The 26,793-nt window shown below is 54.5% G+C and overlaps 1 protein-coding gene across 2 annotated transcripts in view; it reads right to left on the bottom strand.

Annotated features, from left to right (window-relative positions):
* Window positions 1-26,793, bottom strand: part of BCAS4 (breast carcinoma amplified sequence 4) — a 53,879-nt gene that overhangs the window by 26,087 nt on the left and 999 nt on the right. Inside the window, exons 2-3 of one of the 2 annotated variants that reach the window (XM_045771552.2) lie at window positions 13,249-13,320; window positions 4,425-4,526 (exon numbers count right to left, since the gene is read on the bottom strand). In XM_045771552.2, coding sequence (XP_045627508.2) covers window positions 4,425-4,526; window positions 13,249-13,320 — 174 coding nt within the window. The remainder of the gene's footprint in view (window positions 1-4,424; window positions 4,527-13,248; window positions 13,321-26,793) is intronic. The other variant, XM_045771554.2, reaches the window with a different exon arrangement.

Raw genomic sequence — 26,793 nt, forward strand, 5'->3', positions numbered from 1 at the left:
CGGAGAGAAGAGAGAGCCGGGGATGCCACATGGGCCACACGGTCCTGGCCACGCTGCAGCAGCCTGCAGAGAGGCCAGGCCCTCACTTGCCGTGGCCCTGCTCAGCGGGGACATCCTCAGACACCCTGACCACAACGGTAACGGCTCCCCAGGTGGCCTGGCCAGACCTCTACTGTGTCCTCTCACCTTCTCCCCACGGGGACCCTAGCTTTAGCCTCTATTTTACAGAGGAGGGACACTGAGGCTCAGAGAGGTTGGGTCGCCTGACCAAAGTCATGCAGCCAGCAAGTGGCCCCGAGGGGACTCAGGGGCACGTCCATCAGCCTGCAAAGCCTTCTTGACTAAAAATGAGCTCTTTAGAAATTGCCAAAATGCTCACTTTCATAGTTGACGGGTATCAGACAGGCTCAAAGTCAGAGGCTGCCAAGGGGCGGCAGGTGGCCAGCAGGTGAAGGGGGGCTGAGCGGAGGCTAGGATGGCCCAGGAAGCTGGGCCACTCGGCTCCAGGCCTCCGATGCAAAATGCCCAGTTGCAAAGAAAAAAGAGAGAGAGAGCACTCTGGGGTCAGACTCTGTGGATTAGAACCCAGGGTCCAGATCTTACTAGTTGGAACTTACTTAATTTCTACAAGCTTCAATTTTCTTACCCATTAGATGATAATAACGCTATTACTCTATTGAATACGAATAATACCAACCTTGCTAAGCAGTTAAGTGCTTGGCACATACTGAGCTCAATAAACGTCAGGTATCATTTTGAAAAAAAAAAGTAGATTTTATGAAAAGTCTCCAGTTTTCAGCAATGTTAGCAATAAATTCACAATGAAAAAATAATAATAATACTGTGGAGCCCAGAAAAATTCAACTGCCTCCTTCTTGTGGTATCCCTTCATGCCTTTCTCGACACTGGGCACACGTGCGTGCCTGTGTTCCTGCGTGTGCCTGTGTGTTTATACGTGCATGTTTTTAAGTGTGTGTGGTCACGCGTGTGAACGTGTTTGTGTGTTGCGTGCATACATGGCTAAGGCCATCGTAGGTGGTGACGCCACAGCCATGTCAGAAAAGCCCCGCCTCTGCGGACCTCCCTTGCTCCCCTAGCGGACTGGAACAGAGTTTCTCTCACCAGGAAGAGGAAGGGGGACATCTCAGGGCCGGGCCCCACGAGGGAGCCTCCCTTCACTGGAAGGAAGCTCATGGCCCCCAAGGCCTACAGGGAGCCCCCCATCCCCAGCCCTGCCCTCTCCTCCTCTCCCACACCAGGCACACCAGCCTCCCTTGGGTCCCCTGACAATGCAGGCCCCACTCACCCCAGGGCCCTCCCACTGGCTCTCTGCAGGCCCGGCCCTGCTCTGTCCTTGACGGGGCGAACACTGCCCATCTCTCGGGCCCTGGACCGACCGTCCCCTCCACAGAGAGGCCTCCCTCACGGCCTCATTCACCACAGCCCCCGTCACTGCAGAGACCCCCGGCCTCCCTGTCTTCTTCTTAGCCCTCCTCAGCCTCCGAACTTCCCGTCTGCTTATCCACAGTCCGTCTGCCTCCAGGACGGAGCTCCTGCAAGACCAGGGGCGGAGTCCGTTGCTCACGAGGCCAACACCAGAGCCCGGGCAGCCCCCGCGAAGGAAGCGCCCTGAGCAAAAAGATGCGGTTGCACCCCTGCCGCCCCAGGGTTCTGGCAGGGGCAGAGCTGAAAGGCCGAATGAGCCTCACAAGATTTGGGGTGGACGGGAGACAGAGCTGCCCCCCAGCACAGGCCTCGCCAGGGGCACATCTGCTTGTGAGACACAGCAGAGCCCCGCGGTCCCCGTCCTTCCCTACTCCCCGTCCTCCCCACGATAACGCTGGTCTGGTGCGGAGTGTGGGGTGACACCGAGGAACGCATGCTCCCGGGGCTGGAACTGCCTCCGAAGGGCTGGGAAGGCCCGCCAGCCAGGACAGCCGCAGCCGGGGAGAGGCCTGACTCAGGCAGGCTCGGCACCGACGGGGCTGGGGGACAGCGGGAGGGCGACAGCTCAGGGTCACCGCTCCGGTGGCTATGCCTCAGGAGTCGGAGGGACTCCCACCTCGTCTTTTCTACAACGTAACGGTGCGACTTTTATTATCAGGAGGGAAGGAACGAAGAGAGGGAGGAGGAAAGCCCCACTGTTTCCAAACATGTTGGTAAGTACTGATGGGTGTGAACACTCTGGGCCTCACACCAGCGTGCTGTCCGGGTGAGAGAGCCAGCCCTGGGCACGGACGGGCGGTCGGGAGCAGACGTGTGCCACCGCAGCTCTACCACCTCCCAGCTGTGTGACCCTGGGCGAATCACCTCACCCCTCTGGGCCTCCCCTGCTTCCTCTGGCAAATGGGACCCGTAACGGGACCTTCCTCCCGGGGCTGCGGCGGGTGGAGCGCCTTCTTACAGGAACACACTTGGAGTCCCTGGCTCACGCAGGTGCCCTGGATGGATTCGTTTTTAATACTAAACCTGAGAAAGGCCCAAGTGCCTGCCCGAGTGGCCACCCTGTGGTCCCCAAGCCCCTCCTGGCAGGTGGCACTGATCTGAGGGTGGTACTGAGCTTCCTGGAAGGCCCTGACCCCCCCAGACAGCTGGGGTCCACGGCCAACTGGGCAGAGCGGTGAGCAGCCACCCCACACAGACACACCTCTCAGCCTGTGGCAACAGCCACGAGAATAGTGACGGTCCTTGCCGAGCACCTGTGTGCTCCCGGAGAGGCCCACGTCCTCCTTCCCAGAACCCATGAATATATCACCTTATAGGGCAAAGGGGACTTTGCGGATGGGATTAAAGATCCGGAAATGGGGAGACGATGCCGGATTATGCAGGGGGGCCCCAGGTCATCACAGGGTCCTTGTCAGAGGGAAGCAGGGGGGTGAGAGTAAAAGAGAGTCTGGAAGAAGCTACGCGTGGGGTGGAAATAGAGGCAGAGGCCATGAGCCGAGGAATGCAGGCAGCCTCTGGACGGTGGACAAGGCCAGGACACGGAGGCTCCCCAGAGCCCCCAGGAGGAACAGCCCTGCTGACAGCTCAGGGTTAGCCTGTAAGACACACGTTGGACTTCCAACCTCAGGAGGACTGGAAGATTCAGACCATGCTGGGTTAAGCCCCGAAGTGTGTGGTTGGTTGTTACAGTTATAGGAATGCTTTGTGGCTGGGTCCCTCCTGCTGGAACGTGGCCATGGACGGCACCTGTGTCTCTCGCTCTGAGAGCCCTGCAGTGGCACACAGTAGGCCCTCAGTAACTATTAACCTGTCTCTCTCGCTCTGAGAGCCCCGCAGCGGCACACAGTAGGCCCTCAGTAAGTATTAGTGGACTGACTACCACGGGAAGAGCTGTGCCTGAGAGCGGGGCCAACCCAACGAGGCAAGAACCAGGGCTTCAAATCTTCACATTTTCCTTCCTCTGTCAAACGTGTGGAATAAAATTCAAATCAATCAGCTCTTCCAAGGGCAAAGTTTTAATTATATTCCTGCCTCATTCTCTGCTGACAAGAATGTTAACTCTGCGAACTCCAGTGTGGACGGCCACGCTCCTTTCCTCCATGGCTCGGAGGGGCACACGGCCCCTCTGTCCAAGCGGCCACGATTAAACAGCAAGCTCCTCCCAGCCTCCTGGGCTCTTCCCTGTGTAAGGAGCCAGGACCCCGGGCTGAGGGCCCCAGGACGATGAAGAGCTCAGGCTCCAGCGGATGTCAGCTGAAGTCGCAGCTTCGAGGCATTTGCAGTGGGACCCCGGGAAAGTGGCTTACCTCTTGGAGCTTATGCTCTTCCTCCGGGAAATGGGACAGTGAGGGTGTCTAATGCAGCAAGGAGAAAATGAGATACCCTGTGGCTTGGCCTGGGGCTCCCACAAATAGGATGCGGGTGAGGTCAGTCCGCAGTGAGGCAACAGGGCATGGTGGGGACTGCGGTAAGGTGCAGGACACAGGCCCCATCTGAGGGGCGGCTGCCATTGGCTCTACAAAAACACAGCCCAGGGCTTGGAAATGTTCTACTTCTCAATTTGGGTCATTCTCATATGGGAGTTTATGTGTGTAAAAATTCACTGAGCCATACACGTACGATGTGTATACTTTATGTATTTAAATCTCGAGAAATAAACCTTGAGATTAAAGTACTTAAGGTATTTAAAGAAATGTGGGCTAAGTGCTACCAAAGCTTCTGAATTTCCAGAAGCAGCTTAAAAGTCAGATTTTTATTTAAAAAAAAAAGTACCCTAATTTTTAAGTGGGGTACTTAATATAAATTTGTATTTGTCATATTTTAAAAAAATACCACATAAGCGCAGACCCTCTTCTGCCACCAACCCCCTGCACTGGGTCTAACACCCGACACTCTCGAGGCCAGATCAGCATTTCCGGAGAGAGGAGGAAAGACCCAGAACGAGCCCACGGATCTCGCGCTCACGACCCCTGACACACCTCCAGTTGGTCCACTTTGGCATAGACGCCACGCATTTCTGTCACTTTGGCCTGAAGGAGCGGGATGTTCTCCTCCAAGATCTGTGAAGTGTCAGTCCTGATCTGCAAGAAACAGAACAGCTCATCGGTCCTCTGCCCCGGTGCCCCGGGCTCCTGCCCGCCCCTCGGGTCGCCCAGGCTCTGCAGAGACCTCGCCGACAGCCAGGACGCGTAGCAGCATCCTGCGCGGGGATAGGCCCGGGAACAGCCCAGAGTCCCAGGTGGGGACCAAGCTCACCGCCTCTCGGGCCCCAGACCGACTCAGGTGTTCCTGTACGGCCAACTGTTTCCCCCACAAACACCTGGCAATACCAGTCCCAAACCAAAGAACCCCATTTTCCAAACCACTCAACTGGAGCAAATGGGAAGACTCGAAATCTCTTCTCTAAACCCAAGCTGAGATAAGTTTTCACTGCACTGAAATTAGTAATCCTTATAAATTGGTAATAATCCCTCACATTCATTAATAATGTGAACAAAAACCACAGCTTTCGTGTATCCAAATGTGCCCTGGACATCGACGCTGCGCTCAGCACTCCCCACGCATAGCATCTCGTTTAAGTTTCCACTGCTTCTGCTTGGAAGGGCTCCGGAAGTGGCTGTGACCTTCAGGAAGCCACATCCTTCCCCTGATCACTGAACTCGGACACCTGTGACTCAATTCTCTTTAAGAGCCAGAGGACCAAGCCTAACCCGTTGGTGTGAGAGAGAGATTCCATCTCCACATTAGCATCTCCTAATGGTGCAGGGAGGCGGCAAACACTGCTGTCAGATGCAAGGGAGCCTTGGGATCACCTGAGGGAGACCTGTCCAATGCTGATGCCCAGGCCCCTCCGTGTCTGGGGTCAGGCTGGGAATCTGAGTTCTCAGCTAAGTTCCAAGGCCATGCTGGGGCGGGGGGGAGTGTGGGGACAGTCAGAGAACACTGGTGGGAACACTAGGAGCTGGGTGCAGGACTCAGCCTGGTGTCTGAGTTCGGTTCTACCCACCGTGAGCTGTGTGACCTTGGGCAAGTCACTGCACTCCTCTGAGCCCCCCTTGGCTTCTCTGGACAGTGAAGTAGTTACGATGGCTCTGGCGTCCTTGGCATGCGGTGAGGAGAGAACGTTTGGCAGAAGTGTTTGGCATGACTAGTATGCAGGCAGCTCCTGACCTGGTCCCCAGTGACCACTGTTTCCTGGTATTCACACCTGCTGTATTCACACCCACAGTGGGATCCCCTCCCCTGGACTGTGAACTGGCCCTGGCAATTCGCTTCTAACAGAGAGGACCCAGCCAAAAGGAGAGAGTCACTCTGGAGACAGGGTTACAGAGGACTGTCCCTCCAGATGGCTGGCCCTCTCTCTCTCTTGCTCATGCACGCTGCCTCTCTCCCCCATCTTCTTTCTCACCTGGCCTCTCCATCGCCAGCCAATAGCCATGACAGAGAGGCCCACGTGGCTAGGGACAGAGGGCAGCCTCCGGCCACCTGCCAGTGAGGAACTGAGGCACACAACCGCGGACTTTTGCTGGACGCGGTCCCGCCCCAGCCGAACCAACACCTTGACAGGAGCCTGCGTGAGAAGGACCCCAGGGACCACCCAGCGCGGCCCCACGGACTCCTGCCCCACAGACGCCGCCAAGTAGTGAGGACCGAAAGTTTTGGGACATTGTGTTAACCAGCAATAGGTAACTAGCACAGTTGATAACTCAACACAAAATTTTAATTTTAAAAATGATTGGAAAACTGTATCTGTTTTTCCTCCTTCTTCTTTCTAAATACATGAAACTTCTTGTGGTTCTCCTGGAATTCCGTTCCCGTTGTCCTGTGGGATGACACTTCCCCCCGAGCTCTGGGTCTCAGAAGCTACCCCATTCCCTGGAGGGTCCAAAACCAAACTCTTCCCTCCTGGTTCCCCTCCTCTGGTCATGGTGCTGCCATCTCCCTGGACACTTGGCTCCAAGTCACTGTCCTGGGGACACTCTTGTCCCACGCCCTGGCCACACAAAGGCACAGACAGGTCCTGAGAGGGTGGTCTCTAGCGTCATGCCGCCTGGCCTCCGTCTCTCCCCTGACCTCCCTGTGCCTAGTCCGTAAGATGGGGACCATACACGCACTTCTCTTGGAAGACTGTTCTGGAGGTTAAACAAGACCATCTCTGACTGGATGGGGCCCACACCCGCACCTCCTATGGCTTGCAAAGTGTCTGAGTTTTTTAATTTGACTTAATTTCCAACTTTAAGACTCAAGCGGGGCTTTTAGGAGAAATGACTGATTCTAGAGCTGGGGCAGGGCAAACAAGCCCCTGGAGAATGTTCTAGTGCTAGAACGTAAGGGAGTGTTTACAAAGATAAAGGACAGGGCTTGTCAAAGGATCACGGGAGCCAACTGGAAAGAGCCAAATGGCCGAAGCGAGAATAATCTGGACAACAGAATACATAAAGTGATATGGGATTATGACCCCAAGGACAAGACGAATCCATGCGAGTCTGTCAGGAGCAAATGACGGGACAGGCTACGGGAAGGGGACCACGGCAGCCACGCGCCCCTGACATAATGCGATGAGAAGGCACGGTGCCTCTGCAGATTCGCTCCAGAAACCCACCACCCCGGTCCAACCACCAGACAAACATCAGACAAACTCCAGCTGAGCGGCCTTCTGCAAAATACCCAACCAGAGCTCCGCAAACCTGCCAAAGTCACGAAACGCCAGAAAGGACTGGAATGTCACAGAGGAGGAGACCAAGCGGACGGGACGACTGAATGACACACGGGATCCTGCACCAGAAACAGGGCGTTGCGGGGGGGAGCCTGCAAAAGCCAAATCAAGCGTGGGCAGCATACCCGTGCTGGTTTCTTAGTTCCGGCGATGGTCCTGCGGCCACGCGAGACGCTGGCCCCAGGGCAACCCGGACGAGGGGCGTGTGGGAACCCTCTGCACCATCTTCGCACTCTTCCTGTCAATCTAAAACTATTGCAAAACAAAATATATAAACATGGCTTTACCACACTCAGGTGATTAAGCAGGGCTTTACAAGGTGTCTTAGAAGTCAGGCCCTCTGGCAACACCGGGCCTACGTCTCCCAGGCACGGAAGGCTCGGCTGAGCAGTGGCTGCTCCCCACAGGTGGGGCATGAGCTCTCTGGTGACACAGTCACCACCCCTCCCTACTGCCTCACCCCTGCCCTCTTCACTCAGGTCCAGATCCTGCCTGGCTCCCACAGGCACCTGCATTTTTCACCCTTGACAGGAAAAAGCCCTCAATATTTTCTCTTTCTGCCCCCAAGGCCAAATCTCTAGAGACATACCCCCGCCCCCGCAACAAGGCTAAACTCTGGAGAAATCGCCAAGGTTCAGTGAGGCAACGAAGAGCAGATAACGCATGGCAGGGTCAGGACACAGTGGATCAAATGCAAATCTTTCCTTTCTGCTAATTTCTAAAGAAACGAATAGGGCGAGAACAAAGAAAATCAGGAGGGCCTGGTCCCAGCGACCCACCCAGAGGGAAGGGAATGCTGCAGAGGGGGACTCACAGTGCTCGTCCTTCCCTTCCCTTCCTCCAGCTCTGAAGGAACCCAAGGAAGAGAGGGGCCGGGCCGGCCAAGAAGGCCCCTCTCTGAAGACGCCTCTCCGCTTACTGGAATTGCGGGCAACGGGGAGCTGTCTACCCCTGCCCAGATGGCAGGCTGCACGTGCGTGGGGGGAAAGTAGACAGTAATCCTTGAGGTCTGAAAAGCCCCCAAACCTTTCTCACGGTTCTCTCGTGAGCTGGGAACTAGAAGCAAAAATAAGGGTGGGAGGGGCACAAAGCCAGCATCCCACGAACCTTCACCACAGGCTGAGCACAGGTGTGAATCAGAAGCGATTTTATCCTCAACCTTTCATGGCTGAGGACAAGGCGCAAAGATAGGAAAATGAAACGAGCCAGCCCAAGGTCACAAGGCTACCCAGTGGGAGATGGAAGGTTCCAGTCCAGGTTGGTCTGAGGCCACCAGTGACGCCAGGGGTCTGCGAGCATGTTCCGCTGGGCCTTGTGGAGCCAGCCTGCGTCCTGCCTGAAAAAATAAAGCGCGCCCAAGCCGGGCACCACGTCTACAATGAAGGGTATTTCCTTAGAAGCCCAGGTTCCTAGCTTCTTGTGAACGAGCAGAGGACATGGCCACCCTGAGTCCATGTCCCACGTGACAGCAATCAGTGGGAGCTGGGTGACAGCTGCCCCTTTGGTTAACCATAGTCCCTACCGCTCCCTAGAGTCTCCCCAGCATGGCGTCTGTGGCAGCCCCGTGCACTTGTCTTCTTACAGGGGAGTCAAAGGAAAGCAACACGTTTCTTTCCTCACACCCACGTCACATGACCATGTCACACACATCTGAGCAGGGAGAGGTCAGTGAAGGATCAATGCTGGCTAAGCCTCGGTCAGGACGAACCCCCAGCCAGCGTACTGGCCTGAGGACCTGGCGGACCCTTCCCCAGCCTGGTCTCCCACCCCCCAGAGCCGGCCTCCAGAGCCCAGAAGTCTGGGCGGCGGATGTGGGTTATCACTGAGCAAAGACGGCTGTCCGGGATGATTCAGGGCCTTCAGGAAGGAGAACCGAATGCACTTGACCCAAGAACACACACCAATGCCAAATGCAAGTGCTGGAGCCAGGCCAACAAGGAATTTTCTCCATCCATGTGAGCGAAGAAAGAGTCTGCTCCCTGCCAGGGGTGGGATTCTGGGGGCCCCGACAAGGTGCCCAAACTCCAGACGGCACTGAGCTGGCACCCCGCTAAGCAATTATCTTTAATTGAACGTAGGAAATGACAGACGGCGAAGGGCCCCGGCCTTGCGCGGACAGCTGGGCGAATGCATACGTGTGTCCGCACCTGTGTAAGCACCACCCAGGCCAGCGTGTAGCACAGGCCATCACCCCAGAGGGCTCCGGTCACGACCGCCCTCCCAAAGTGAACCACGATCCGGCTTCCAGCACCGCGGCTTCCGTGCCTGACTCCTTTCACTGGGCTCCACACTTGTGAGAGCCCCCCACCCCCCCCCCCGATGTTCGGTGCACTTCACTCTGCATTCGGGCTGTTCGCGGTTTGGGGCATCACGAACGAAGCTGCTCCGGCTATTTGTGTACGGGTCTTTGAGGACCTCGTCTTCCTCTCTGTCGGGTCATCGCCTCGCATTACAGTTGCTGGGGTGTAGAACGGTCCATTCTGCATTTGCACCTGCAGCTGAGCAGCATCTCTGTTGCCCCGGCCTGCCCACGCTTGGTTCTGTCGGTCTTTCTCACTGCGGTCAGTCCAGAGGACGTAACGGGCACATCCCCGCCTCACCTAGTCCGCGCCGTAACTCTTAGGAGAAGGATACCGCTTGTGGTAGACTAAAGAGGGCTACCAATTCTTTCCATTCCTTCCAGGAACACATGGGGTCTGTGTCCTCTCCCCTTGGATCTGGGTGTGCTACCTGACTGTCTTGACCAGGAAAATATGACAGAAGGGAGCCTGTGTGAATTTCCATACCCAAGCCTCCAGAGACCTGGCAGCTTCTGCTTCCCATCTGTTGGAATGCTTGCTTCGGGAGGCCAGATGCCACGCTTTGGAAGCCCAAGCGAGCCCCGAGGAGAGGCTGCATGGGGAGAAGTTACACCAACCAGTCCCCGGCCACCCAGCACTCCCAGCCCAGACGTCAGACAAGGGAGAGAAGGAGCCACCTTGGACATCCCTGCCCCGGCAGGTGGCACGTGGCTTGGAGGAACCATCCCCTCTGTGCCCTGCCCCGGCCCACATAATACATTGGTTGTTGTCTGATACCTCTAAGTTCTGGGGTAGTTTGATGCAGCCACAATTAGGACCATTATGTCCATTCTACAGAAGAGAAAAGAAAGGTACAGAGAGGGGGTGTGCTGTGCTCAAGGCCTCACAGCAGGAAGTCAGAGCTCGAAGCGGCAGCGACTAGCATTCTATCTAAGGTCTAAACAGGTGGCAGGCACAGGGTAGTGAATTCCAGTCACATAGAGTGATCAAGGACAGGCTGGCCATGGACTTAATGCATCAGACAGGAAGCCGGACTCTCGTTTCTAATAGCCTGATTTTATCGGAAATGGAGCTGCTTCTCTCAGGACGGTGCACCAGGGAGCCTGGCCTCTCTCAGACCTCTGGCTCGATCAGTGTTTCCAAAGGCCAGTGCAGGGACTCAGGGCCGAGGGTCCGTGGTGCCACATCACCTGCTCCCCAGAGGTCCCCACTCATTCCTAGCTTGGATCAAAAGAGGAAAGGAGGTCCCAAGCCAAGGCGGAGAGCTGGACGCCTCTCTCTGTGCCATGTACGCAGACACGCCAGGTAAACTAAGCCTCAGTTGTCAGGGCAGGACGATTTCCACAATCGAAATGGCGTCAGCACTGAGCATCGTTACAGGGGCCACTAAAACATCGTACTAGACACGGTCGCTTAACGCAGGCACGCTCATTTACATATAAACTCATGAAATGGTCTTCCATCCCATGGGAAACCCACTCTGTTCCCTTGCTTGAAACACAGGACCCTCTCCGTCTGGTTTCATTTGCCTGCTTTCAGTAGGGCTCAAAGTACAGAGAAACACACTCTGCCATAAAACCCATGAGCACATGACGGATGTACCTGGCAGGTGGCCATGGAGTCAGGGAGCCCCCATGGGAGCAGTGGATGGTGACCAGCCGGAGAGCTCACGTGCTGTCCACAGTGGGGTGGCCACTACACGATGCTGGCCAGGTGGGACCAAGCACCCCAGGGGAGCCAGATCTTTGCTCTTCCAAAAGAAGCCAGACGTCCTGATTTTTTGCATGACATTCTATAAATGTCAGCAGCAAATTCCTTTTTCTTTCCCTTCCAGAAACATCCAACGTATCTGCAGGCGGGATTGGGTCCACGGGTCACGTGTGTGATCTCACTATTAAAATCTTTGCATAAATGCATCTCCAGGCTTCTAGTTAGGGGAGGGCCTTGTCAACGCTGCCTGATACCTCGGTCTCCAGGGAACACACACAGGCCCCCCCACCCCGGGAAGACTTGCCGGTTTCTAAGGCAGGGTGGCCGGGGACCTCTCTCCACCCAGGCCGACTCCTACCCGCAGGCAGATAGTGGGTCCCTTTTCGAGGAGGAGGATGGCTGAACTTGAGAACAAAGTGTCCCTGGGTCACCACCAGCCCACCCACCTTCCAAATCCACCGCCTGCCTGGGGGCCCCCACAGTCCACACTGTGTCCAGCATAGCATACCCATGGGACAGTGCCTCTGCCTGGGCACTCGCCCTCCCCAGCGGCTGAATTCTTTCTGTTCCTTCTTCAAGCCCCAAATTAATCACCACCTGTTCTGCAAAGCCTTCCCAATTTCCCAGGCAGAATTTAACGCCTCTGCTCTTCGTTGTTTTTTTTTTTTTTTTTTAAGCAAATAAGTCTTAGGATCATGTGCCCAGTTCCTTCTAGATCTTTTCTCCCTCTTCAAAACCTCTGCAGTCCCCCTTTGCACCTTGGGCACACCTTCAGCCTGGTGCTTCAGCACTGGATGACAGCCCTGGTCACACACAGTGAGCTCCCGCAGCAGGGGGAACGGAGACAGAGCTGACGCTCTTTGTACCCTCGGGCTCCCCGTGGTGCCCCATCAGGGAAGGTGCCCAACGGCCGGTGATGAAGAACGAACTACCCGGGCTGTTCAAAGTCAGTCTCGTTACCCAGCTCCCACCTGGACCCACACCCAAACTAGAAAATTGGTTCTCAAGAGAAAAGCACAGGTCCTCTTGGGGACATTTCTGTCTCGCTCACTGTTGTGTCCCCAGAGGATGACACGAAGTAGGTCCGTTGAAGGAATGGGGATGACACGGTGCCCATCGTGTTGCTGCTTCGAGGAGAAATGGGGTGGTAGGGAACACACACTTCACGCTGTGCCTGGAACCAAGTAGGTGTTCAATAAACACCCAGGGCTGCCGTTCCTGTTACTCCCCTGGGCTCTCACAGACACTTCTCCAGACACATGCTTCACAGGGGCCCAAATCTACCCCATTGGGTCCAGCTGAGCTTCCTCTGCTCCGGGGAGAGGCAGGGCCTAATCCTATGGAGCTCCACCCTTTGGGCCTTCGGGGAGAAGCCTTAAACCCAGATTGCCGGGAGCTTCCAGAAAATTCTATCATTGCTCCTCAGGGCCCCACACCTGGCTGGCTACAATCCTGGGGACCCAAGGATCTAGAAGAGATTTTTACAGAATTTGGAGTGGAGACCTTGTCTTCTGGGCCCAAGGAACCATCTTCCATCTTCTTCTCCACCCAGCCAAGGGAATTTGATCCAACAAAACAGAGTAGGAGGCAAAAGCAGAGACAGCAAAAGGATTCGGGAAGGAACCTGATGCCCAACCCTGCCTCGGGCTACAGCCTGGGCTAGACGCTCCTCTAGGCCTTGCAGGCCTGAAGCCATTTCCTGGCTGTCTCCATGTTTGCCTGGCGGACCGCGCAGAGCTGAGGAAAGTTAAATATAGTCTTAGCATCCCCGCTGAATGGCTCCCCGCATCGGTGCCCGAGAGTGCCACCTGGTGGCCCACTCCGGGCTCCTCGGTGGAATAAGAGCCATCTGGGGGGATGGGCGTTATCAAGATGGCCGCCTCAGGAAGCCTTGGTGTTGAGAGAGCGAGAGAGAGTGTGAGAGAGAGTGTGTGCGTGGTTTTCCTCTCACCGCTGGCTGCTGCCCCATTCCTTCTGGTTGCTAAATCACCACCAAAATGGCTTCCCCAGAAAACTCCAGGAAGGTCCTGGAGTCTGGCCTGGGCCTAAACCCACACCTCCCAGGCAGACACTCACCATGTCAGTCAGGCTGCAGAACTCTTCCAGCCTGAGGAGCATCCCCTCGATGGTCTCCTCCACCTCCTTCGCCTGAAAAGAGACAATATCCTGGAGATTAGCAAGTGGTTTCCAGGGAGACAAACGCCCTTCACTTTTTTTTTTTTTTTAAAGCAAACTAAATCTTAGGATTATCTGCCCAGTTCCCTTCAGACCTCCTTTCCCTTTTCAAAACCACTCCTAGCCTCACTTAAAATCACGATGAGCTGGCCGCGATCTTGACGCCTGCGGACAGAGGCCTGGTTAAAGTCACCATGGCCCGTCCACTCCGTGCAGATTTCACAAGAGAGGAGATGAATGAAAACTAGCCGGAAACAGGACCAAGCTACCCTTATCATCCCATTGTCCGGATGAGAAAACTGAGGCTTGGGTGAGGTAAGCCTGCTGGAGGTCACACAGCTAGCAAGTGGTGGGGCCAGGATTCCCACACGGGTTTGAGTCCACAGCCTCAAAGCTCTTACAAACCGTGAGAAACGCCCCCTAACAAACACGACGGAGAGTTAGCACGAGATGCAGAAGAGGGAGAAATATAAACCCGTCCTTGTTAACAACACACAAAGGATGTACATGGTTCCCAGAAAGGCCTGGAACCATACAGACTGAACTGCTAAAAGTTCGGGAATGTACGAAACCATCATTCAATCCCAAATTCAAATTGAACTGGGTGTCCTGTAGCTTATCTGGCAACCTATTAATGGTTCTTCCTTGGCTCTCAGGAGTAGGAATTGGGGAAGAAGGTCTGACAAGGGAGACTTGAGTGCTTTATGTTATCTGAAGGGTCCAAAACTCGAGGTACCAGGGCTGGGCAGTGACGTCATGAGTGACATCAGTGAGTAAAGCAGGCCGCCAGGGCTTTGCGGTGGTCTGAGAAGGGCTTGCCCAAATCTAGAACAGCCAGCCGCCAGCAGCCATCAGTAAACACAGACTCGGGGCTGCCAGAGCCTTCCATTTTTCAAGAGAAGCCAGAAGTTTTAATGTGATGGAAAATGTCCCAATTTTTAAACAGTAGCACGGATTCATGTCCTGCCACGCATGGGCCAAGCCAAACATGAGCGTGAAAGGGTCTGCCAGTTTACAGCCCCATTTAAATCACTTGTGCAAAAATTAGTTAGAACCTTTTTTTCCCCTTGAAGTATGTGCCGTTTCCGTGACTTCCAAACTACCTGCTCTGTTTTTGCTTTGTTTCTGTAATGACCAGGCATCTAGGAAGAAAGTTTGCCAAGAACGTGAGCCACTTGCTCGGGCTTACCAGGCCAGACCGTTCTGCTCCAGGCAGGCGACACCAGATATTTCTGGGGAGGCCTGGTACTTGCGCCCTGATATCTGAGGGCTCCCTTCACCACCCACTTGTCCCAGGAGAGAGGCTGATGCCCTGCCAGGCCCACTGCTTGCGGCTGGAGCGTCGCTACCACAACAAAATAAACGGTTGTGCAAAAAAAACATCTTTCCGGCTGGAGTAAAAATAGTACCGAGTTGCAATTTTAAACTCTGGAACCTTCATCTCACAGCTGGGACTATTTCTGGGCCTGCACGGGGGAGGCTTGACAGGGAAAGGGACCACAGTGGAGGGAGGACTGAGAGACACACAGGAAGTTCTCTCCACTCCCCCAAAAGTAAGATCACAGGAAAAGAAGCGCTCAGGAGGGAAGAAGGAGGCAAGAGGCCACAGAGATGGGAGACAGGAAGGCTGGTCGCCTCCTTCTGCTCGCAGAGGAAGGGATGAGACGGCAGAAGGACACAGATGCGTGGGGGGGGGGCTCCTCGAGAGGGCAGGTGCAGACACTCCAGACCCCAGACCTGGACGCCCTCGCCCCAGCCAGATGGGCCGCCTCGCTCCCCGGAGGGGCCCGATGCTCTTTGCTCAGAGGAAGCACGTCTCACTCTACCCTGGCGTGTTCAGAAAGGAGGTTCGTCAGTCCCGGGTTCAAATCCCGTCGTCTCTTTTGCCAACCGTGGGGCCTTAAGTCAGGGGTTTGCCTTCTGCATTTCGGTTGGCGGCCCTGTGAGGGCAACGGCCACACCCATCTGGCAGGGTTGTTAGGAGGTTAGCCTCCCATAATGAATGTGGTCAAATCAGTTAACAGAGGGCTGACACACAGTAGGTGCATAATAAGTGGTTGCTTTATGTATCTCTCTCACTAGATAATAAAAACCATTTCATTTGATTCTCACAGGAACACTCTACAGTAGGGGCTATAATTTCCCCCTTTTTATGGATTGAGGAACAGAGAGCTTAAGTCACTCACTCAAGGTCACACAGCGAATAAACACTGAAGCCAGATTTGACCCTGAGCACTCCAAGTCCAGAGCTGAAGTTATAACTACCAAGGGGCTCTTTGGAGCAGCGGGGGACATGTGTCCCCTTTATTACTGCCTGTCAGCTACGGTCTCCATCCCCCACCTGTTCCCCCCACCTCCTGGGGCAGGGCCCCGAAGCAGGAGAGAACAGAGAAAGCATTGCTGAGAAAGCATTTGAGGAGCGAGCCCGGAGACATTCCCAACCACCAGGAAGGAGCTCGGGATTAGCTGGCCAGCCATGCCCACAAATCATTCAAGGGACAATTTTCTCTCAAGATAATCCCCTAAGTGGCCAGAAATGAGAGTCCTGCAGGCTGCAGCCCACACGCCTTGTTCACCAGCCCATAAGCACAAAGAATGCCCTCGTCCCCCATGCAACTCCCTGGGCATAGACTGTCTCACTCCAGGGGCTCGCCTAGGGTGACATTCGGGGCATGGCCGGCGGGGACGGCGGTGGGTATTTTAACACATGGGAATCGTGGCATCTGCTTTCTTACATCAATGTCCCAAAGTGCCCACCCAAGCTTCCCAGCCGGCCATGCCAGGAAACCCATGCGGGGCCGGCCCCTGCCCCTGAGGGACAGGCACCTGACACCCCACAAACAAACCCTCCACCCGGGTCTTCCCCAGCTTATCAAGTGGAAACGCCACCGTCCATCGCTCCGGCCAGATACCCGGGCGCACCCTTGACGCACCTTCTTTCTCAGCCCCCCCCCGTCCAGTGTGTTCGCAGATCTCTGCGCCACCTTCAGGACGGAGCCCGAAGCCCACCGCGTCCATCCGCCCCCCTCACCGCCCCCCCGGCACTGGGCACAGTCCTGGCTCGCTGGCCCCCCTTCAGCCTGCTCCTCGGAACGACCGTCAACACCGAAGCCCTGGCCAGCTGGACGTCTTCTGCTGTACGGCCTCGCGGCCACCGGGGCCCCTACACCTGCAAAACCAGAAGATGACAAACGCCCTTGAGCGGCGGGGGCCACTGGAACCTTCACGCGCCACTGGGGGGGCCTGTGACACGGCACCGCTGCTGTGGAAAGCAGTCTGGCAGTCTTCCAGGAGGTGAGATGCAGAGTTACCCTATGACCCAGCAATACAGCCCAGGGAACTGGAAACATGATGTTCTTACAAAAACGTGTGCATTATTCACGAGAGCCGAAAAGTGCAACCAACTCAAGGTCCGTCAAGTGATGAGTGAACAAACAAAACGTGCCACGTCCACGCTGTGGAAATACTACGTGGCAGGGCGCCTGGCTGGCTCAGTCGGTTCAGTGCCTGCCTTCGGCTCCAGCCATGATCTCGGGGTCCCGGGATCGAGTCCTGCATCGGGCTCCCTGCTCAGCGGGGAGTCTGCTCCCTCTCCCTCTGTCCCTGCTTGTGCTCTCTGTCAAATAAATAAAATCTTTAAAAAAAAAAAAAAAGGAAAAGAAATATTATGTGGCAATAAAAAGGAACGCCGACCTGATACATGTTAGAGCACAGATAATCCTCGAAAGCATGACGCTGAGCAAAAGAAGCCAGACGCGAAAGGCCAAGCATCACATGACTCCTTCTAGGTGAACCGGTCAGAAGACGCGAATCCACAGAGTCAGAAGGCACATCACCGGTTGGGGGTTAATGGACGGCGGGAGAATGACGGAAGAAGTGCTAAAGGTCATGGGGTTCCTTTCCTGGGGGATGGAAATGCTCTAGAACGAGGTCATGGTGATGTTTGCACAACACAGTGAACATACTAAAAACCACTGAACTGTGTATTTTAAAATGGTAAATTTTTTGTCACATGAATTATATCTTAATTAGAAAAAAAAAAGTCCTCCCCTGTCCTCCACCTCCCTCAGCAAACACCTAACAGACGCCTCGCCAGCCCTACGCCATCTGGACCCTCCATCTGCTCTCCGACCTCACTGCCCACAGCTCACTCCCCATCAACTACACCAACCACATCCTCACCCCAGGGCCTTTGCACCTGCCGTTCCCATTATCGACAAAGCTCACTGCACACTTCCTTTCAGCCTTTGCTCGTCTGTCTCTCCTCAGTGAGGCCTTCCCTGGCCTTGCAGCCCCACCACTCCCTGTCCTGCACCAGTTTATTTCTCTCGTCAGCCTCCATCACCGTCTAATATCTTATATCTTTTACCTGCTTCGTGTCATCTTCCCCCACCAGAATGAAAGCCCCTACAGGGCAGGGGTCTTAGTGCCTTTCATTCACCTCTGTGTTCCCAGGGCCTCTACAGAGCAAAGCCTGACACCTAGTAGGCACTCATGCTTCCAAAGATGTCCCCCTGACTCCCTCCCATGTGCGTACCTTTGTGCAATCTGACTCTGCCACCCTGCCCCGGTAGAGGTGGGATCCACTCTTCCCTACCCCCGAATCTGGCCTGGCCCGTGACTTGCTCTGACCAGTAGGACGGGTGCAAGCAATACTTGGTGACATCAAGAGACCTTGCAGCATCTGATTCACCCTCTTGGAAGGCAACGGCCATGCGAATTGGTCCAGGCAATGCTGCTGGAGAGACCACAGGACAAGAGTGGCCGCGTGAGGACTGAGACGCCCCAGCCCGCACCAACTGCCTGACACGAGTGAGGCCATGTTGCCGTGCAGCCAGCGCTCCCGCGGAATGCAGCCCCCGACGAAGCCCAGCCAGCACATGGGAGCAGAACCGCTCAGGTGAGCCCCACAGACTGGCAAAATCACGCGCCATAATGTGGAGGCTGTTTTCAGCAGCGAAGATTTGAGGTAGTTTGTTAGCCGGCAGTGGTAACCAATACAGTGTCCAGAGAATACCTGTTGCAGGAAAGGAAGGAAGGAGGAGGCAGGGAAGGAAAGAAAAATGAGCAAGGGAAGGAGGAAGAAATAAGCCTTCCTGGCGGGGCTACAGGCTGCTCTCTAGTTCCGCCCTTGCACGTTGTGCTGTGTGGTCTTAACTGCACTCTGACATCTCTGTGCCTTGGTTTCCCATTTGAAAATTGGGGGAAAACAGTCCTCAGACTCTGTCTTGAGATGGAAGCTGAGAAGGGTCAACAAAGTCATTTCTCTGGGTTACTCGCGGTGAGATGCCATACCCATACAAAAGACGGTTGTAACCAGGACCCTACCAGGGCCTCCGCATTCCAATGCAATGGACACAGAAGCCGGGCAGGAAAGAAATACAAGGGAATATGTTTTCCGCACACTGCTTATTTTTATTTTCTCACTTTTGAAAGAGACCTTCTACTTTTCTCTAAGAAACACAGCAGCATAAGCAGGATAACGAACGGCAGCTAATACTCAGTTTCCAGGCAGAGAGACAACAGGGAGTGGTGGGGATTGTGGCTAACACATTCCCCATCTAAGAGAGGGCGGGTGCTGCTTGACCCCAGCAGAGTGAACCACGTGGGAATGTGCCAAACCTGTTTTGTTCAAGACAGACAGTGATACGGGAATTTACGCAAACTTTCCCAGCTTGAGAATTCAAAAGCCCCCAAATTAAAACATAGTATGACATCCAAAGAAAGCTGACTGCAGGTTGAATGTGGCTTCAAACCTCTGGCCTGTGTCTTTAAAACACAAGGACACACGGGGCACCTGGGTCGCTCAGTTGGTTGATCGTCCAACTCTTGGTTTCAGCTCAGGTCATGATCTCAGGGTCGTAGGATCGAGCCCCCATCACGTGAGACTCTGTGCTCAGTGGGGAGTCTGCTTCTCTCTCTCCCTCTGCCCCTTTCCCCACTCGTGCTCTCTAATAAATCTTTTTTAAAAATTAAAAAAAAACAACACAAACATATATGGATTGTCCAGAACAGACAAATCTATAGAGATGGAAAGTAGACCAATGAGGGGCATCGGAGAGGAGGAGCTAAGGGGTACAGGGTTTTTCTGGGGGTAATGAAAATGTTCTAAAATGGATTCGGGTTGATGGTTTCACCACTCTGCAAATAAACAAAAACCCATTAAGTCGTACACTTTAATTGTGTGGTATATACATTACATTGCGATAACGCTATTTACACACACGCACGCATGCACACGTGCACGAGAATCCTTCTAGGAAACCACGAGGTCCATTCCGCCAGGCCAGGAACGGGGCCACTGAAGACCTATGCCTTCTGTTGCAACACTTTTAGACAAGCCACACATTGGATTATTTGTGAGAAAACTCCCCCTTTTTAGAATTTGGCAACTACTTCGCATTTTTCGAATCACATCACGGTGCCAACCAGAGGACGTCACCTGCAGCCACACGGGGTTCCAGGGTGTGTTTTTCGGCTTTTGCTGATGCCAAGCCTGCTGCCTGCCCCTGCCCCGGGGCTTCCTCCAGCCAGGGGGGGCCAGGGTCCCCAAGTACACGACCGGGGCGAGAAAGAAGCAGTCCAAGGACCGTGGGGCCTGCCCTCGCCCTGGGCACACAAACAAGAATGTCACCTCTTCTTCCAAAGCAGTCATGGTGGTCCCTTCAGATGACAGCAAAGTAAAGGTCTTTTTAATGTCGGTGTCCTCTCTTCCCCCAGCCTGACAGGAGGCAGAAACAGCAGCCTCGTCTCTGTGCGCGGGATGCAAGGGCTGGAGGGATGGTCAGAAGCCCCCGGGAGCTGGGGCCAGCGGGGACAAGGACCGTGCAGGGCAGACGAAGGGATTCTCCAGTCAGCGTTCAGTGGAACTACCAGGAAGGACCCAACGTGTTAGGAGACAACCCACTTCCCAAAGAGGGGACACGGGAGCTCCTTCCTCTCAGGCCCCAAAACGGGGCAAACAAGAGCTCCCATCCAGGTCTCGAGGGATCCTTGACCTTGAGGTTCGAGTGTCCAGAAAGCGCCACCACTCTCCTGTACCCTTGTCCTGACCCTGGTTTCTAAAAGGGTTCCTTTGGCAACAGCAGCCAAAATTTAAAACGCAGGTACCCTTGGGTCCAGGAATTCCCCCACGAGGTTCTCTCTCCCTCAGACATATTTGCACAAATGCAAATGACGTGTGCAGGGCTCCTCCTGCAACAGGCTTTGCGAGAGTAAAAGAAGCCGCGTAGCCTCAACGTCCAGCAGGGGAGAGATGGCTGCCTCAACCGTAGTAGAGACAAGGCGGTTCTGTCGAGCAGCTAGAAACACTCGGGCCGCCTTCTAGGTACTCACGTGGGAAGGTCTCCAAGACACACTGAGTGAAAGACACAGGACACACCAAGGGAAGGGCTACAGGTGGGGACGGGAGGGACCTGTCCTGCCTGCGGGGAGGGCACACGGACAGGAACAGCGGGGGGAGGAAGCTCCTTCACCACTCCTTGGCCATGGGGACCTTGGAATTTTGTGACATGTGCATACACTTTTTATGTTTTATTTTTTAATATTTTTATTTATTTATTTGACAGAGAGAGCGAGCCAGCAGAGAGGGAACACAAGCAGGGGCAGAGGGAGAGGGAGAGGGAGAGGGAGAAGCAGGCTTCCCGCAGAGCAGGGAGCCTGATGCAGGGCTCGATCCCAGGACCCCGGGATCATGACCCAAGCCGAAGGCAGACGCTTAACCAACTGAGCCACCCAGGTGCCCCCACTTTTTATTTTTTAAAACCAAACTTATTTTAAGAGCAAAACCAACACCAGTTCACTTTAAAAGAACTCCCAGGCCAAATTTCCAACACATTTGCGCCAAGGAATAAATTCAGAACCCAAGGCAGCTTTAGACGAACTCGTGGCTCATTTGGACCGTGCGCTCAGCAACTGCGTTTTGCAAACCAAGAACCAGAATCTACAGTCGGCCTCGCGTTCGCAGGTCAAAGAGGGAACACCGGGCTTCTGGGCCTCCGCGAGGCCGCGCTGGCGAGTGGAAACTCACGATCTTCAGCACAAGTGAAGGGCTTGAAAGGGCCGAAATCCCCACTACCGAACACTTACTGAACAATTATCTTGCATCAACCCCCACCCCTGCTCTGTCCCTAAGGACAAAAGTGTCTCTCACGTATTCTCCCTCCCGGCACCTGGCAAGGTGTCTGCACCCAGCACCTGCTCCAAAAACACCTGAATGAGCGAGCGAGCAATTCCAGCTGATGTTCCGGGCGGCTAACCACGGGCCAGACCCCACAACACGCGTCTCCTGTGGATTCGCTCCTCCAGCCCCCCAACCACTGCATGAGATGAGCATTCGAGGCACAGAGGGGCACTGAGCACAGGACGGAGATCTGACCCCAGGCCGAGGGGCTTCAGAGCCTGCGCCCCCCCCCCCACGAGGCCTGGGCAGGAGCAGGACTGGGGGAGTCTACACAGCCATAAAGGATGTTTCTTTAATGATATGGACGAAGTCACTCGGTGCTGTGGACGAAGCAGCAGGCAGGACGGACAGGCTCCCTCGTGGGGCTGCTGCTGGAAGCAGGCCTGGCCATCAGAATCCCTAGGCGAGTGTTTACCAGCCCAGACCCCCAGCCCTGGGCCTTGTTCACAGATGGCCCCCACGATCGGCAACAACACTGATTTTCCAACACACCCATCAGTTTAGGGCACTCCAGGCTTAAGACCCTGCTGGAGAGCTTTCGGAATGCCAGTGTCCAGGCGGCACCCACCCCAGTGAAAGTAGACTACCTGGGGCCGGGGGCAGGTGGGCGGTGGCGGTACAGCTGGCAGAAACCAGAATGAGTTTTTGAAGATCCCCAGATGACTCCAGGCTTTAGCAAAGTTTGGGTACCAGGCCCTGTATCAGTGCTCTCATCTTGGCTATGCCCCACCCCACCCCGGAGATTGCTTTGACCTCCTCCTCTATTTGTAGATGCATGAAATAGGTGTGTGGGGGGGTTTTGCCGTTTAAGTTATCGGATACACCTCGCACACCTCCGTGCACCTCGCCTTTCTCCCCTGGAGCCGGGCGCTGCAGGCCGCTGTGGACAGCCCCCCGGAGCCGACTCACTCTGCAGCCCTGAGCTGTCCACTGTGCGGAAGCAGCACTCTCAACCAGCCCGTGCCGACAGGCACTGAGGTCATTCCCGATCTTTCGGAACCTCTCTGTTTTAAAGCTTCTCAGGAGGTGCTGAGGGTCAGCCAGACCGGACACCGTTAGCCGAGGCTCCGGGCTGACCCTCCCCACAGCACGAACGTCCTATGAGAAGAGGTTGTTTTCAGACCCAGGGATGGCTCCTTCCACCGGGCAGCAAGGCAGGAACGTCCTTCTGAGAGATGCTGCTCCCTTCCAGTACTCGCCTTGGCCTTGGCCCCTCACACCCCCGAAGGTTCTGACTCAGGGAACGTGGCCAGCTCAGTCCACGTCCCCTGGACGGCCGCATCTGTGGTCCCCCTACTGCCGCTCCAGCCCCTCCAACATATTCTGGCCCTACAGCCGTGAGGCCGGGAACCTGATCACGGCTTCCCCCGCTGATGGCCAGCACACCCCTGCTCACGGCCAGGACCCTACGATCGAATCCACAGTCTTCCCCATGGCCGTAGGCCCTGGTCTCGCCCTGCCCACTCTCGCCCTTGGCCGCTGAGGTCCACCCACTGCCCGTTCCTCGTGTTTGCCCCTCGGGCCATGCACCTGTTGCTGGAGCTTTCCCTGGTGGTTCCTTCCAACCGTCCCTGAGTGTCCATCATTGTCCCTCCGCTGTCTCCTTCACGGCGCTAAGCACTGTTTAGACACTCTGCTGGATCGTGACTCGTCTGCTCACCCCCCTCACTGCAACGCCAGTCCTTGAAGGCAGGCACCCCCTCGGCCTCACAGGCCTCTCCCTGGTACCCCACCCAGCACAGTGCCTGGCACACAGCGGGCTCCCCATAAAGATCTGAGGAATAAATGAATACAGAACTATACCTTCAGACAGGGCATCGGCACGTCCCCCACGTGAATGCCGAAAGCGGACCAACAGGTCGCAAGGGCAGGACACATGCTGGGGGAGGGGGAGGGGCATAAGCACATGGTGTTTGCAGGTTGGACATAACAGAATATCCTTTGCTTTCACAAAGAAACAACCTCTTTGATTTTTTTTTTTTTCATGAAACTCCAGGGCATCTTTGGCTAGTTTATGTTTTTCTACTTTAGTCCAAACACATGGTTTGGAGAAGTCGTTCCGTTTTCTCCCTACATGACGACAGAAAAATCAAATGTTCAAGCACAAGGGTAAATGGTAGCTGATGCTAGCTTCGGTACAGGGAGGACAATAGGGAGGAGTGGGGACTGTGGCAAACAGGGACCCAGACCTACCAGACCAGCTAATATTTTATTTCATTTTTTTAAGTAGGCTTTATGCCCAGTGTGGGGCTTGAACTCACAACCTGAGATCAAGAGGCACCTGTTCTACTGACTGAGGGGCGCCTGGCTGGCTCGGTTGGTGGAGCATGTGATCTTAATCTCAGGGTCACGAGTTCAAGCCCCATGTAGGGCATAGAGCTTACTTCAAAACAAAACGAAACAACAGACTGCCTAATATTTTCAATAAACCAGAAACTCAGAGTTTTTCATGAGAATCCTCCATTTAAGAAACCCTGTGTTGACAGATCCTATCACATCAGAGTGCTGGATTCAGCACTGGGGGCCACCAGTTTGCAACCCCTGATCTAGTCCACATGCGGTTAAAAGACCCAGGTGTTTTCTCTGCCATCATCCTCTGCTCACTCGAGCAGAGACCCTGGGCCTGAGAGTGCGGGCCTGATTCCTCCCATCCAGGCCGTGAACCTCATGAGCCTGTCCCGTGTCCCAGCAGAGGAACCAAATAGGATTCTGAAAGAGCCTGGCCAGGAATTCACCCGTGGATGGGTATCAGCGCTCGGCCTTTTGGGGCGGAGGGGGGGGTGGTCTGAGCTCCCTGTCCTCCTAAATCAGAGCGCACCCAAGAGGCAAACAGCTCTTTGTCTGCCGTCCTGAAGCAGCTTCTGGAGACCGCCCTGAAACTCCCCCAAAAAGAGGAAGTTCAAACCAGAAAAAGAGAGAAAATAAAACACGCAAAAAACTGGTTGAACAGAAAACCTCAAAGGCACCGGAAACAATAAAACACCCACCTGCCAAGCAAGGTCAGCACACCGCCCTGCAGCGGAGCCTCGATTCTGGGAGACAGAGCTCCTGGGCACGGCTTCTGCCCAAACCTCGCACGGCCCCTCCTTCCGCCTGCTGCTCTTCTATCCCAAAGGGCACCTTGCTTCATTCCATCCCAGGGCCTTTGCAGGTTTTGTGCTCCCTGCCTGGGTGATTTTTCTCCTCGGAGCCTGGCCAGCTCTCATTCACACTTTGGGGCTCAGCCTACAATGCCACTTCCTCAAGGAAGCCCTCCCTGACTGCACTCCAACACAGGTCCCTGGGCCTCCTCTTTCTTGCACATTCCTCAGTGGGTATCACTCAGGTCTCCCCTTCCCTGGAGAGACCCTCCCCACCCCTGTCTTGCTGACTCAACAGATACCCTCTACCACACCACTGCGTGTGTGTTTCCAAGGCTGCTGTCACCATCTAGAGCTTTTGCGTGTTACATGTCTATTGCCCGATGGTGTCCTGAGAGCAGGGCCCCTGCATGTCACCGCTGTGCCCAGCTCCCGGCACGCAGTAGAGGTTCAAGGTGTTGAACGCCGCAGGCCCACTCCACTAGGGACCCCAGGACCCTCCAGGACTGGAGTTGGCTGGTCAGGGACCCATTTAAAAGCCAAAAGAGGCCCCAGGAGGAGGGCCCAGTTGTCCAGGCCTGTTCCCACACCAGATCTCCCTTTTCTAGCTCATTGACCCATCTGCAAACAGCCTCAGCGTGGGGACCCGCTAATGAATTAAGCTTTAAGTAGAGCTTGAAGTGACTCTGTTCCGGCAGTTTCTGCTGCTTCTGGTAAATAAACTTCAGGCAGCGCTCTAAGTGGGTTTATTGCTGCACAGAGCTACAGGGAGTGGGCTCTTCATTACATCCCCCACAACTGAGTGTGAGCCAGCCCGTGTCTGAGTTAAAGACAGCCCTGAGTGAGAAAATGAAGTTACTACATGCAGTTTCTCTTGAAGGCTGCCCTTAATAGAGACAAAATGAAGCTGAGCTTTAGCCGCTGGGCACAAGGACATCTCTCTGCTGAGAGCAAGGGAGAGAAGGAACGAGAAAGATGCTCACATTCCTTAAACCAATGAAAAACTGTAGACAACCCAGACGCCCATCCCTGGGGGCAGACGTCACAAATTACAGTCCCTCCAGGGGACGGCTCTGATCCTGTGAGGGCCTCCGTTTTCTCAGCTATAAAATCAACCTAAAAACATCCTGGCCACTGGGTCAGTAGGAGCAGGGTTTGGCGCAAGGCTAGCACATCGTATGAGCCCAGGGAACAGGAGTAACTGTTACTTCATTGTGGAATACTAGAAAGAAGGGTGGAGACCTGCGCTCTGCAAGACGGCTTGAAGCCACCCGCCTGGCATGACTATTGAACACTTAGAATGTGGCCGGTCCAAACGGAGATGTGCTGCAAGTTCAGTATAAAAGCCTGATTTGGGGCCGCCTGGGTGGCTCAGTCAGTTAGGCGTCCAACTCTTGACTTCGGCTCAGGTCATGATCTTGGGATCGTGAGATCGAGCCCCAAGACAGGCTCCGGGCTGGGAGTGGAGTCTGCTTTAGATTCTTTCTCCCTCGCCCTCTGCCCGCCCCCTACTCTCAAAAATAAAAAAAATTAAAAGCCCGATTTTGAAAACCTAGTACAAAAAAAGAAGTAAAAATCCCATTAAAAATTTTTACATTGATTACATGTTAACATGATTGACATTTTGGAGGCACTGTTATTTTAAGTATATTGAGACTAATTTCACCTGTTTCCTTTTCCTTTTTTATGCGGCTCCCAGAACATTTCAGATTACATGAATGGCTCATATTTGTGGCTCAGATTATATTTCTATTGGACAGCTCTTATGGATACAATTCTGACCTGAAAATATGTCCACGCTATTCTGTGAAATTGAGATGTAATTCACATACCATAAAATTCACCCTTTAAAAGTGTACAATTCGGTGGTTTTCAGTATATTCACAAAGTTGTGCAACCATCCCCTAATTCCAGAACATTTTCATCACCCTGAGGAGCCCTGGACCTTATCATTAGCAGTCACTCCCCATTTGTCTATGCTATTTTGAGTGGAAAAAAGCAACTTGCAGAACAGTATTACAGTATCAAGTGGGGTTTTATAAAAACTCACACAGTATTATTAATACATACGCATACCCATATTTGCACATGCCTTTTTTAAGCATCTGGAATGAGGTAGTCACATTGTTGGTGCGGTTATCTCTGGGGACTGCCGTTTGGGACGCAGAGAAAGAGGAGAGGGCG

The sequence above is a fragment of the Ursus americanus genome, chromosome 22, assembly GCF_024610735.1.
Source record: "Ursus americanus isolate L20-20 chromosome 22, mUrsAme1.1.p, whole genome shotgun sequence".
Taxonomy (NCBI): domain Eukaryota; kingdom Metazoa; phylum Chordata; class Mammalia; order Carnivora; family Ursidae; genus Ursus; species Ursus americanus.